Source organism: Cebidichthys violaceus, unplaced genomic scaffold (genome assembly GCF_023349555.1).
Source record: "Cebidichthys violaceus isolate CVI_PGR_0920_01 unplaced genomic scaffold, fCebVio1.0.p SCAF_23, whole genome shotgun sequence".
In the NCBI taxonomy this organism is placed as follows: domain Eukaryota; kingdom Metazoa; phylum Chordata; class Actinopteri; order Perciformes; family Stichaeidae; genus Cebidichthys; species Cebidichthys violaceus.
Window position 1 is genome coordinate 7445521 of NW_027176406.1, and position 15099 is coordinate 7460619.

Consider the following 15099-nt stretch of genomic DNA (forward strand, 5'->3'; position numbering starts at 1 on the left):
CAGTTGTTGCAGCCAAAGGTGGCACAACTAGTTATTAAGCACAACCAGTTACTTTTTCACATGGGTGAAATATATGTTGGAAAACTGTTTTCCTTCTATAAATTAAATACTCAGGTTGTCTTTGTCTTATATTTAATTTCATTTGAAGATCTGGAAGAATTAACTGCAAAAATAGAATAAATGACAAAGGGGGCAAATACTTTTTCACCGCACTTTATTTTTTAAGGCATCTATTAGTTCTATTGTTTGCACTACTAATAACCTAAAATATATTTAGTGAACTGATGGTGTGTGTCGTTTCTGAAAAGAGGAAATGTTCAGTGCTAGACAGTTTGGAAAAATGTATTTTTGGGATTGCCTTGGGGACAGAGTTTTGTATCTATAAAGAAATATTCTGCATAAAGAGTATTTTCTGCCTCAGGGAAATAAAAACTGCAATGCAGGTTTAAACTTTTTTCCCCCATAACTTTATATACAAAGTTACTTTTACTTTGTCATTTTCCCCAAAAACCTTTCTAATGTGAACCAGATTTGTCCGATTATCTGGAAGCCAGAGGTCCTGCACTGCATCTTCATCCAATCATCGTGATGTTTTTGTTTTTCTATCTTTACAGTTTGTCACAGCAACTAATAAAACTGCAGTTTCCGGAAAAATATGTGATTCCTTTGAAGCCAAGTTCTGTAAACCTTCTTTTTTCCTTCTGTGTGCAGATATTACTGCTCCCTTTTTTCCCCCATTTGTACTTTTTGTTAACGGAGATATGTTTTTTTTCTATTTGACAAAAGTTAGCCATTTGTTTAAAGACAATTATTGTTAAACTTTCACTGAAACACTCACTAGACACACATTAGTCCACACACAAAATACAGCGCATTTACAAAAGTTCATTGTTTTTCTGCCATTCTCTATTTTGTCTTTTCAGAGTGTTTTATCTCTAACTGGCAACAACAAATGCAGAGACATTATCGTTTTTTTGTTGTGGTTAATCTGGCTTTTTATCACATTCCTGAAATCGTTTCATCATTCTGCTAGACAGATCTTATAGCTTTTGTTTGAAATAAAAAGGGTGTTAAAATGGATTTCAATTTTGCAAGCAGAATAGTAAGTGGCCACTAAAAACAAACTGTAGGCATGATCAGTGCCTCTTGGCGTCTGATACCAATGCATGGGGCTCTCTTAATCCTCGGTTATGCTTTCCGCATGGACGGTCAAACCGCCATGAGCTGAATCGGAATCGTGACAAGGAAACATTTGGATCTATTATACTCCGTGCAGGTTTCTTTCAGTTACAACTCGCTGTAAACTAATAGTCTCCCAAACTGTGTATGTGGGGCAGTGTATCAAAAACTCAGCCTATAGCATGGTTAATGGTTTTAGCATACGTGCGTCCACTAAGTTGTATGTCGGATGTGCACCGACAGGCAAAAGAAATCTCGATCAATGCAGCATGCAGTGAGGAATTAATTGTTTCAATGGACTACATTTACCAGCAACACTGATTGGACAGCTACTGTAAAGGTGCCAAATTTTCCCTTTAATGACTAAATATCTTCAAAACTGATGACATTCCTCAGCCTCAGCTGTACTTTTTGTGTTGTGCTAATTATCAAACCTTAGCTAATGCCAACATGCTAAGCAAGTATGGTGAATGTGGTAAACATTTTACCTGCTTAGCATCAACATTGTAGCGTTCTATCTGGAGTTTTCTTTAAAACGGTCATCGTGGGCTCTGGAATGAACCTTGTGCAGTCCAACAAGAGGTGAGCAGAGTAAAGTAGCAAAGACAAAAGGAGAAGACGGTTTTCTGTCTCAGTTGGTGCCAGTGGCCAGACAGTAGACCAGGAAATGTAAGTTTATGTAAAAGTTTGATGCCTACTGCCTTGCACATACGTGCTTGCACTGTACAGCTTATTGCAACAGAATCTACTTGGTGTCAGTTGTGTTAAAATGCCTGCAGCATGTCAAGACATTAGTAGAGGATCTAAAATGTTGTTGGGTTCATCAAAGCAGAAGAAGACACACTGGATCAAAGTAGTGGTTTCTCAGCAGAGGTCACTCCCCTCCCACAGGAGGTGACTATATCAGTATCTTAAAGTCAGTAAGTTCATAAATGGCTTCAGGGGTTTTCTGAGCTGCTCTACGTTTGTTTTTGTCTCTTTTTGTATTATGATGGCCTTTTTTTATCCTCTTAGATTAAAAATTTAACATAGCATTTGTCAAGAGAGACAATGCATGCACTTGATATGAACAGAAAGTTTTTACCCACTAAGCAGGGAAGCTTCTTTAGATCAAAAAACAGCATATTTTAAAGAGGAATTGGGCTGACAAGATATCAGTTTGACTGACGGAAGGCGCCGAGCCCCACACCACCCTCTGACACACAATGCCTCTGGAAACAATTGGCACAGATGCCACCGAGCATATCATGATAATGAGGACTGTGTATGTTCATACAATCTCAGAAACTGGCACACACCTTAGACACTAGCACAGTCCTGCCTTGACGTTAGATGGTTCGTGGATCAATTTATTTTTAGGAAAATGTGGAAAAGTGACACATTTGCAGGTTAATGACTTCTGTGGGTTTTTTCTGCAGCTTTGAGACCTTTTAAGCCCGCTCACACTGAATTTCCATTTTGCTGGCACTTGACATTTTACCCACTCCATTCTTTTCCCTTTGTAATATACTGAAAATCTTAAATTATTGATTTCCTCTTTTATATTCAGACATTCATAATTTGGAGAAATAGAAATCCATTCATAAGGTTGAGTGCTAGCTGGCACTGGCAGGGTTTTTTTTAACTGATTCAATTTACCTCTTGAATTGCCACATAATTGGTCTTTCACCTTTGCTTTTCTCAGTGTCATGCATGTTGTTTAGACACACAAGGTTCACGAAAATGTCACAGAGTAGTTAAAGATTTGCTAAATCAAAGGCACATTATACTAGATTTACTTATTAAATGAAGTACATTGCAGAACACAACCAAAGTAAAAAAAAAAAAATTATTCTATCTCCCCGAACAGCTCGGTATACTAAAACAAATAAAAATGCAGGGTTCAGCACAGAACATCTGTTCAATTTGTGCACAAATACTGGCACTAAAAGGAAAGAAAACCATGATTTTCTAAAATACCAAGTATATTCTTACCAGTCTTCATAATAATAGTAATAATAAATGCTTACATCAGTGTATTGCTGAGAAATACTTTAACTAAATCTTTCCATGCATTTCCAAAAACCTGTAATATACATCTGAATATAATATAATATATTGATCAAAAGCTAAATCACTAATGTACTATAGATGTTTAGCAGAATTACATAAAACAAAAAAGTGTTTAGTTAGTTCAGGGCTGTTAAAACTATGGAAACACAATTAGGGTATTCTCCACAAAGCTATTCCTTGTTACAGTATATTATTTTAATATAAATATTTGTTCATGTATGCACATGGAGATCTCTAGCATTAACGGTTTCACTTGAACCAGAAGAGTCAGATATGTTCATATGCTTACTTGTACTGTGGTTTCAAAGCAACTTGGAAACCCTGGCATTGTTGTAATATACAGTGGGTACGGAAAGTATTCAGACCCCTTTAAATTTTTCACTCTTTGTTTCATTGCAGCCATTTGCTAAAATCAAAAAAGTTCATTTTATTTCTCATTAATGTACACTCAGCACCCCATCTTGACAGAAAAAAACAGAAATGTAGAATTTTTTGCAAATTTATTCAAAAAGAAAAACTGAAATATCACATGGTCATAAGTATTCAGACCCTTTGCTGTGACACTCATATTTAACTCACATGCTGTCCATTTCTTCTGATCTTCCTTGAGATAGTTCTAGTCCTTCATTGGAGTCCAGCTGTGTTTAAATAAACTGATTGGACTTGATTAGGAAAGGCAGACACCTGTCTATATAAGACCTTACAGCTCACAGTGCATGTCAGAGCAAATGAGAATCATGAGGTCGAAGGAACTGCCCAAGGAGCTCAGAGACAGAATTGTGGCAAGGCACAGATCTGGCCAAGGTTACAAAAGAATTTCTGCAGCACTCAAGGTTCCTAAGAGCACAGTGGCCTCCATAATCCTTAAATGGAAGAAGTTTGGGACGACCAGAACTCTTCCTAGACCTGGCCGTCCAGCCAAACTGAGCAATCGTGGGAGAAGAGCCTTGGTGAGAGAGGTAAAGAAGAACCCAAAGATCACTGTGGCTGAGCTCCAGAGATGCAGTAGGGAGATGGGAGAAAGTTCCACAAAGTCAACTATCACTGCAGCCCTCCACCAGTCGGGGCTTTATGGCAGAGTGGCCCGACGGAAGCCTCTCCTCAGTGCAAGACATATGAAAGCCCGCATAGAGTTTGCCAAAAAACACATGAAGGACTCCCAGACTATGAGAAATAAGATTCTCTGGTCTGATGAGACGAAGATTGAACTTTTTGGCGTTAATTCTAAGCGTTATGTGTGCAGAAAACCAGGCACTGCTCATCACCTGCCCAATACCATCCCAACAGTGAAACATGGTGGTGGCAGCATCATGCTATGGGGGTGTTTTTCAGCTGCAGGGACAGGACGACTGGTTGCAATTGAAGGAAAGATTAATGCGGCCAAGTACAGAGATATCCTGGAAGAAAACCTCTTCCAGAGTGCTCAGGACCTCAGACTGGGCCGAAGGTTCACCTTCCAACAAGACAATGACCCTAAGCACACAGCTAAAATAACAAAGGAGTGGCTTCGGAACAACTCTGTGACTATTCTTGACTGGCCCAGCCAGAGCCCTGACCTAAACCCAATTGAGCATCTCTGGAGAGACCTGAAAATGGCTGTCCACCAACGTTCACCATCCAACCTGACGGAACTGGAGAGGATCTGCAAGGAAGAATGGCAGAGGATCCCCAAATCCAGGTGTGAAAAACTTGTTGCATCATTCCCAAGAAGACTCATGGCTGTACTAGCTCAAAAGGGTGCTTCTACTCAATACTGAGCAAAGGGTCTGAATACTTATGACCATGTGATATTTCAGTTTTTCTTTTTGAATAAATTTGCAAAAATTTCTACATTTCAGTTTTTTTCTGTCAAGATGGGGTGCTGAGTGTACATTAATGAGAAATAAAATTAACTTTTTTGATTTTAGCAAATGGCTGCAATGAAACAAAGAGTGAAAAATGTAAAGGGGTCTGAATACTTTCCGTACCCACTGTATATATTTTGGCTTGGCTTTTCTCCAAAGAGAAGAACTTCATCTGCAAATGCTATGAGTTGACCTTGTTTCATCCTCAGCTCACCAGTAATTTGTCTTCCTTTGGCAATGTGTACTTGCTTTTGTCATTGTGCTGTTTGCTCAGAGGGTCAAGCTAAATCACATTAATATCTGTAAAGATATTAAAGTTTTCCTTGAAGCAAAGCAATCATTTTATTCACTTGAAACCTGCTTTTGTCAGAGAGACTGTTTAATATGTGCCTCTAGTTACACGTCTTTTTAGCCACAGAGTTGGTTTAATGTAAAGAAACAGTCACTGCCACTTTCCGCTTAGCAAAGGGTCCTGATGTAAAGCCTTATAGCACCCAATGGTGTAATAATTCCCTGATAATATAATAATGTCTGAAAATATAATACAATTTGCACTTAACCTGATTGAAAATGTAATGAAACACAATAATGTAATCACTGGAGTGACTAATATTGTAATAACATTTTTACTGATAATGTCATACCTTTCGGGGGGTCTTTTTTTAATGTCATTATTGACGGATACTGTATTAATGTAAAAATATATTTTTTTCTCGGAAATGTAAATTATACAAGTATACAAAATGTATAATACAGTCAATGTAATGTTATCCTACTGAAGACTAACATTTGACATTGATTTCATGTTTAGAAATGTAAGGTCTTTACTCTTGTACTCTCTTCTTACTTTATGTAGAATTTGAAATTTACAACAGATGGGTACAGTATCAAGCAAAGATGCTTTAAACTGAAATCCCTATCAGTGGAAAATGAACGTGCCCATATCCGTGCTGATAAGTCATTGTGCATCATCCATTAGACCAGAGTGCTTAGATTAGACGCCATCGGAAGGAGTCAACAGCGATCCTTGTTGAATGAAGCATCTCCTTTGCCTCGTCCGATCTTATGAAATAACTGCAATTTAAAAGGTTTCAAATTTAATTTAAAATGTTGAAAAAAGTTTACCTTAATACTTAAGTATATTTAAAAATAAGGGTAGATTTTATACAATTGCACCCTTATAGATTATGTTGGGAAGGGGAGACCAGATGGGGCATATTTTATTACATTTTCAGGCTTTAATACTCTTTCTGGAAATTATTACATTATTAAAGGTTTATTTTCTCAGGACGGTGTAAACTGCTCACTGACTGAAAACGGCACAGGTTTAAGGTCAGTGCTTATGTTGAGCTTCTACGGCACAAAAAACAAACTGGAGAGCATCGAGAGAAGTGAGGATGGTTCCTCTATACTCGTCTCACTCTATCCTTCCAGACATGTCTCACACCCATGTTTGCTAGGCAGATAGGTGCATCAGCTGCTCTGTTATAAACATAAAAGCCTTCCTCTTCCCTGTCAGGCTACAGAAAATCAGCTTACAGGATGGGTTTTTTTCTGTTACTTTCTTATTGTTGTATATTATAACACAGGGGGATTTAATGTCTGGTGTGTGTTTTTATTAGATATATTGTGTTTGCCTGTAAAATTTGCAGAAGAAAACACTCAAAGTACTTCCACAAATGTCAACAAGCTGATTTGAAAATGCCAACGTTGTAAACCCTGGTTTTGAATAAATCGAATATTGATTTCTTTCTGTGTGCCTGGTAGTGTACCTGCATGAATGTGGATACACACAGCCCACAGAGTGACAGGATTTCTCTGTGTCTTCCTTGTGTGTCAGACAGTGACACTGTATCACACTCCGTTTAGCTCAGCTGCCTCCCTGAGCTTATACCTCCTCTCAGGGGATAAGTCCTACTTTCTCCCTGTGCTCCTCTGGGTTGGCTCAGTCTGACTCTGTCTGTTGTTAGGAGCACACTCGACTGTTGGTGTAATACTCTGATCAAAGCTTGGCAAGAATAGCATTGTCACCCATAGCAAATCTGCTTTGACAAAAGTGCAAACGGAGGGAAAGTTGGGTCATGTGGAAAGACACTCGGAGGCTCCCTGAGGAATTTTAGTAACATTCATTATTGTGCTCAGCAAAGTATGACCTGCGTTTTAATTGGATGCAAAGATATCGATACTGTATATAGTATAAGAAATGCGTATTCTTTGTCAGTGACTAGAAGACATTGTTGGAATTCAAGGACAAATCATTGAGATTATTCTGGTAATGTTAGCGATATTTCTTTAATGTTTTGACATACGGCAACAAAGGTGATGTTATCACTGGATTACATTTTTACAAGGAAACAATAACTCATAACAAGGTGACCTGATACAAAACATAGGCTACACAATACAACTCATGCTGGGTATCTTTTGAATTTTTTTTGTTGTTTAGTTACTGATATCTTGACATATTTTATGCCAAAGTAACTATAGGTTCAATGTTGAATGCAACATTTAGATTCAAACTATCCAATCAAAGAGTAAATATGCGAGACTACAGATTTGACTAAAACACGATGCTATACGCAACAGATTTTTAAAATGTGCAAAGAACACATGGTTTGTTGCAGTAACGCGAGTAAATATAATTCACAATTCCACCTGTGTCTGTTATACAATTCAAAACATAGTCTTTAGGGGAAAAATTGTAGGACACAGCCCTGCTTATTCATCTCAGTGACAACACAAGGAAAACGGGCACCATCAGAAGAAAGTCTCATAGCTCTGCCAGTGACAACTTGTCTTGCCAATGTCACAACGCAGCTCTCAGCAGGTTTCTACCTGGGCTTTTATCTTCCTTCCACTCAGATACAGATCCTTTGGTCTTTGTCTTGTCTTGTCTCTCACTGTCACTGTCTGTCTCTCCATCTCGCTGCCTTGTGGCACCCTCTCTGTCACATCTCTGGCTTTGTCTCTCCCTCTGTCACATCAGTCTCTCTGCCGTTGTTATCATCTCTATCTTCTACAGTTGAGCCGGCAGTGTGAGTTTAAGCGGGGCCTTTGGCATTTTGACTTTATGAAATTTTATATTTTAGAGCAATTGGGTACCAATTACTTCTCTCTTTTTGTTAATATTGACTGAACGGGTTATGTGGGTACTTTATAAAAACTTTCAAACTGACATAATGCATCAGAATGCTAGACCACTGGAACATAGGTGAATCATGAAAATGTTTTTATGCCCTTACAAACAAACTTCCAGCTGCATCATATTGACAACACTATTTAACGACTTGCCATTGCCAGGGCAATGAGCAGAGAAATGAATTACCTGCTCTTCCACTGTGCCACATTGTCACTCACACTTGGCTCCCTAAGCATTCGACCAGAGTCTTTTAATAAAAGATGAACCCAGCCCGGTTCTTTCAGCCATGGCCGCTGAGGATATTGGACTACGTTCACACTGCAAGCGTTTAATGCCGATCCGATCTTTTTGTTTCGGTCCTCAACTGAACCGCATGTGCAAAAGAACAATAACAAAGACGTTGCATGCAGCACGCTGGCATCAAGAAGTAAACGTTGAGGCCACTGAAGTCAGCATTTACGGTTTCACTTATGAGTTGATGTGAAGTGGAGGCCAGCGATCATGAGCAGATGATGACGAGGATGAGGAGAAAGAGAAACACATTTTGAATTTACTTTTTGTGGTGCACTGGCTGCTGCGTCAGTGAGTGTGTGACTCCACTGACTACATTCATCATCACAGCTGTCCTCCATGTTTACATTGTTCACTGTGGGACTTCCGCCAGGGCAGATTTGTGACGAATGTCGATCTAGAGTGATGTAAAAAATAAGACCTGTATCTGATTGAGGACAACATACGTGGCCCAAATTAGAATTGAAAAGATAAAATTTCATGTGATTTGTGCTGTTCACAATGTTATAAAAAAAATTATAGTTCATCACATAGCGCAAAAAAATCATACTTGGGCCACTCTTGCCTGCAATCTGAACATAGCCTAAGACTTATTTGGAGCCTGAAATCTATCTGCGTGAAACCCTGTTTTATATAAATAGACAGATAAATAAACTGAAACTTACAGTTTATTTGAATCATATACATAGTCTATGTGTATGTTTATGAAATTGGACCTTAACTCATCCTAAGCATTTAGGAGCAGTGGGCTGCTGTGAAGCGCCTTGGAGCAACTTGGGGTTCAATGTATTGCTCAAGTGACATATTTGACATGCTGACAGGAGTCTATATAAATACTTTATTTTATTCTAGCTATATTCATATATTTTTATCTATAAGTATTCACTAGAAGTTATCATGTATGCTTTGATGTTGGTATGTACATCTGTAGCAATTGTTCTACACTGCAGAAAACTACTGTTTTACTAATTTAACGCTGTATTTTTACGGATTTAATATAGTTGCGATTTCTTACTGTGACCTCTGGAGGGCAGTAAATACTGATTCTAAATATATTTTGGTTAACACTTAGCGCTACCCAGTTTATGTCACTCACAATACCATACTAACACTTCCAGTAGAAATTTTCAGTGTACAGCAGTGTATCTTTATATGTTTTGCCATTGTTTGTTCAGATTGATTTACTTTCATGAGACTATTTACAACTATAAAGCTATAAAATGATTAAAAAAAAAGTTGAAAAGATTCCTTTTAAGTCTTCCAGTGTCTACGGTCTACAGATACCATACAGACTTTAGTCCACATTGCTTCGTGTGAATCTACCCTGCAAGAGTAAATGTGAAATGAGTAATAAAGATGAGAGAAACAAGGCAGTTTCTGAAATTAGAGATTGTACAGGGTTTTTCTTACTGTAAAATATGGCCCTCCAGAGCCTCAAGTTTCATACGAATGACGTACTGGAAACAGGATGTCACTGTTTGTTCAGCCTTTCACAGAGATGGAATGGCTCTCAATAATGTTCATCATGGTATCTTTATTTTTGTTAACATCAATTATCACTTCCTCAAAAGTGGAGTTTCTACATTGTTAGTTTCCAGTTGCACTCATTTTGTGGAGGGGTGTGCTGGAAGAGACATGGCCATTACAGGTCCACCAACACCAACAACTACAAACCGTATAAATACACTAACATATCCTCTCATTCAAATGATAATGTATAAGTCCCATTTACCGCACTGATCCTTTGTTGCCACATGTCATTCCTCTCCTGCGATGAAAAGATAATGGGAAACTATAATTCTCCAGGATGGAGGGGAGAAGTGGAATCAGTGCTTGTGTCTATAATATGGCCCATAGGGTGCGCTATGAAGAGCTGAATGAATGTCAAGCTATGGTTCATCTTCGGTAATCGCAGCATATGGAGATAATCACTGAGTCAAGCTGTCAAACTTTATTTGGGAGGATAAAAGTTTGCATAGGTGGGAGGAGCTGCATGAACAATATTACAAAAGGCCAAACATACACTGCAATATGTTGATTTGAATAATACGGCATAGAAAATAACTAATAAAGGATTCACAGAATTCAAAGATGAGCCGTTGTCAAAGAGAAGCAACAACAGCAAACAGTTAACCTGGCTGAGCAGCCTGTGAATGATGGGGAAACCTTGACAAAAATTTGAATTATGCATAAAGCAGGTAATTATTCACATGCAAAATGTTGAAGAGCACTGGTGATGCTAATTCAAACAACCCAACCTAATCTTGTCTCAGGTATCTCATAAATGTAGAGGGCTTGGCCGGACCTTTCTCTAGACGTCTTTAAATGTCCCTCTCAGTCGACCCTCCACTCCTCACTGGTGAAGCCCTTTTTAAAGAACCTCAGGGCCACTGCCTGGTCGCCCAAACAACCAAACCTCCTCCGACCTCATTAAATCCAAAGCACATCAAATTGCAAAGGTTATTCAGCAATGAGTTCAAAGCAACACGATATGATTAGTTAGAAGACAAAATGCACAATAAAAATAACTCCATTATAGAAATTTAGCTAATCATGACCCATATTATTAGTATTAGTACAAAGTTATGTTTAGTTTGTACAACCTCAATAAAAGGCCAGAATGAAAAAGTGTTTATCCGTATTTTTATTGCATTTCTTTTTTTCCTTTGAACACTGTTCAGCTAAACAAACATTTAGATTAAAATTGAGCCTTGTCCCTTCTGACCAATAAGCCTTTTAACAGCCTTTGTGAATGTGAGTGACTTATTGCCAGGGTTCAGTTTTCTGTATGATGGGGTGGTAGTGGACTGAAATACAGATGTTTTATTTAAAAGCAACTGTGTGTGAGCGATGGCCATGCAATGCTAATCATGTGAGCGGCCATGCATCATTCTTTTGGATTTGGAGTTGACTGGGGGAAGGCTCAGAGCTCCAGAGTTTGGATATTGGATGGTTTGACTACAGATGAAGTCTATAATATGGGGGAAGGTTTGAAAGATGGCATGGGAAATGCCGCGGTCAGCACACGGGACAATGGAAGTTCATATTCTTACATTTTTTTAATACATTTTGAAGCATTACCTTCTGTTAATGATAAATATTCCAATTGACACATGCATAGTCTTCCTTAACTACTCTGATATTTACAGGCTGCAGTGACAACACATTCCCTATCTCATCTCCTGTTCTTTAACATGACCTTTGGCTTGACGTGATCCCGGTGAAATCCCTTTACAAACAGAGTCATCACCAGAATGAATTACAAGGGAGCGGTCGGAGGAGAAACGGCTCCGGAGTAGGACTACTTAAGGAAAGGCAGATTGATCACCTGCCAGTTAGAAATCCAATGTGGAGTAATTCACTGTGGGTACAATTAAGCTCTGTGCTGAGATGAGGGATATTATTTCAGCAGGAGGGGTTTGCAGGTGTCTGTGATGATTAAATTCACTAACCGTGAATGGATGGTTCAGGTGCTGTCGGAGCTCATACTGTCAAGTGTTTGTTCTCCTGTGTACTTACTGTATTTAAGGCAGGATGTAGCAGACAGTGTTTGTTACACTTACTCTTCCTCTCACAGTATTTCTCTTTCTCACATACTTTTATCCCTTCTATTTCTTTGTCCTTGCCTCAGTTTTTCTGTTTATGTTCTTTTTTTTTCTTCTTTTACCCATTTTCATCTTCTAAATGCCATAGTTGCTGTCACTTTCCTCTTCCTCGTTATACTTATTTGATTTTGTGCTCAGACTTGTCCTTGACAAGTCCCAGCCAAGATGTTCTCTTCCCGAAGCCCTTTCTATGTGTACTACATATTTCTTGTTTCTTGTCTCTTATCTCAGGTTGTTCCTTTTTTAGGTTTTCACACTCATAATGTCCTTCTACTTATCTAACGGCTTCTCTTCTCCCTCTCTTGTCTCCTTGTCCTGTGTTGTTACCAGGCATGGTTGACTGAGATCCACGAGTACGCCCAACAGGATGTGGTGCTCATGCTGCTTGGAAACAAGGCAAGGCATTGTGTTAGTGAAATAAAAAATATACTCTGGATTAGAGGTCGACCATTATTGGATTCTTAAAGGCCCATATAACAGCGGTAGATTGGAGCAAGAAAAAGCCAATTAATCAGCTGACATGACGTGCTTTACTTCCATAGGCTACTTTTGCACACGCCATTTTTAGTTCATCTCTTTTTTTTTCCAAAGTAACAGTTAAATGATTTGTTTTCCTCACAGTCTGCCTGTCCTGTATTGTGGACAAAGAGCTGATGGTGTTGCGTTCTATATTCCAGAAATAACTTTTGTGCGTTGAAATAATTGGTCAGATTGGACCTGAGTACCACGTGTCTGCTTGCCGCAAAGTCAGCTGTGACTTAAACCATTTTGCAAAGGTTTAGCTCACATTTTCTAACCCTATCACCAGAAAGACCAAGGCTTTAATAGTTTTTTGAAGGTTTTATTAAGAATTGCTTTCTGAAAAAATATGTTGAATTTGGGCTCTTAAGTGTATTTTGAGGCACTGTAAATACTCCCTAGAGCATCAAATGTGTAAAACTGTTAAAAATAGCTCCCAACAAATACACTATTTTCTCCTGTGTGATTATTTTTTTTCCAAAAATGATAGTGCCCAGCAGTTTAGGAAATGATTAGCCCATATAAATAAAAGTATAATTTTGATACACTTGAGACATTTTTTTAACCAATGGGCTTTAGGCTGAGAGACACAGTCAGGATAGGAAAGGTATTGACGTAGAGACTAACACTCTATTGATTACAGCCTGACAAAAATGTTTTGAATATTAGCAGCCTTATCCTTTAAGATGTTTGGCTTCCTGTATTATCTTTAAGAAGGACAAAACTTATTTTCATGCTCCTCAATGTGAGGTATCCAAAATATATTGTTTTTATTTCTCTTCCAAAACTCGGTTGCCTTATTGGCATCACTAACAATATCCAGCTCTAATGCACACATGCATAACATCAAGCGCTGCATATGTTAAAGCCCAACTTCATTAAAAAAATATTTACCAAACCAACTTGAAGCTCGGTCAGTTAATTATTGGTGACTTTCTGGCTGATATTTAATTTAAGGACAATTATTATTGTTGCTTTCAAGCACACAAACATCTGACAATATCTCAACCTGCTAATTTGCTAATATTGGTGTTTCTATAACTGCCATTCACATCCCTCCTTCTGAACAGATGTCTCTGCCTTGGAGCTCTGTCTTGTTTCAGTCCCCCACATTCCTTATCAGCGCTTAATTAGTATTCCGAGAGTCAATCTTGACTCATTAGCTGCCATCAGACTTGAACACCAGGGAAGGCTTGTATGAAAACTGTGGACAAATAGCAAGCAGATCTGCAAATCGCGTGGGTGGATGTTGTGGTTTAAGCAGCGATGTTGGTGCACGATGTGAGCGTGTGTGACCTTGTTTTTCCCCTGTCTCACCAGGCTGATGCCACTCATGAGAGGGTGGTGAAGAGAGAAGATGGGGAGAGGCTTGCAAAGGTGAATTATTGAAAATTTACAAAATATATGGGCACAACTTTCAATGTCCAGATGCTACAGCTGCGAACCTACTTCGTACATGACCAAAACGTTTTTAATGCATTTCTTAATTCTAGGAAAATCAAAGCCTCGTATGTCACCCATGATTTCTCCTTTCATGTGATTTTCCAACAGTATTTGTATGGCTGATTGAATTTTTTATTTTGAGTATTACAGAAAGATGTCATGAGATTATCTAGAGATTTATTTCTGCTCTGAGGACAATGTACCACCTGCAAACAAAAAAGATAGATAAGACACAGAAATGCCAGACAGTTCAGATTTCCCCTCCTCAAGAATCAATTAACATTTTATAATGAAGATTTATTGTATAGATTCCTGCCTTCTGTGTCATCATGTATAAAAGTTGTCTGACTTTCTGCAGAACATTCATTCAACATGTCAGTCAGTTTCATATTCCTGTTTGCTACAAATACAAAGCACTGAAACAAAGAGCAAAAGTTTATTTTTATAAATCTCCCTCCCTGTTGTTGCTTTGTAGCATGGCACACCAAACAAATGGCTGACAGCCAAGCGATTCTCCCCAGAAGTGGGAGCACTAAACATCCACTATGTAACTTAAGACTCAGTCTGGGAGGGGAACAAAGCACAGCAGTTGTGGGCTGAGACAAATTCCCTTGCAGAGGAAAAGCTGGGAGACAAATGCATCACATCTGTGCTGGATGAAGAATATACTAGTTCACTATTGTGCTATAATGTTCTGCTGTAAATTTCATCATTAGTCAACAGCCTTTATTCAAGTTGTTGTAGCATATCTTGCAGGCAGCAGCAAGTTGAAAAGTGTTAAATTACCATGCATGTCTTCTGGGAGAAAAACGATCTCCAATAATTGTCATAACTTTGACTCTGCAGGAGTTCGGAGTTCCCTTCATGGAGACCAGCGCCAGGTCAGGTCTAAATGTAGAGCTGGCTTTCACTGCTGTGGCTAAGTGAGTATCATTCTCTCTGTAAGTGTTGTGGATCAGTCTGATTTTGTCTTATTAATCAACTAAATATTGATCATTTGCAGTATTTATGATGTTTAACCTCATCT

At 38.5% G+C, this 15099-nt stretch overlaps 1 protein-coding gene across 2 annotated transcripts in view; it reads left to right on the forward strand.

Moving 5' to 3' along the window:
• LOC137878138 (ras-related protein Rab-26-like) overlaps positions 1 to 15099 on the forward strand; it is an 85926-nt gene that overhangs the window by 69209 nt on the left and 1618 nt on the right. For both annotated transcript variants that reach the window (XM_068718278.1, XM_068718277.1), the window contains 3 exons: positions 12441 to 12506; positions 13950 to 14006; positions 14919 to 14995. In XM_068718278.1, the coding sequence (XP_068574379.1) occupies positions 12441 to 12506; positions 13950 to 14006; positions 14919 to 14995 (200 nt within the window). The remainder of the gene's footprint in view (positions 1 to 12440; positions 12507 to 13949; positions 14007 to 14918; positions 14996 to 15099) is intronic.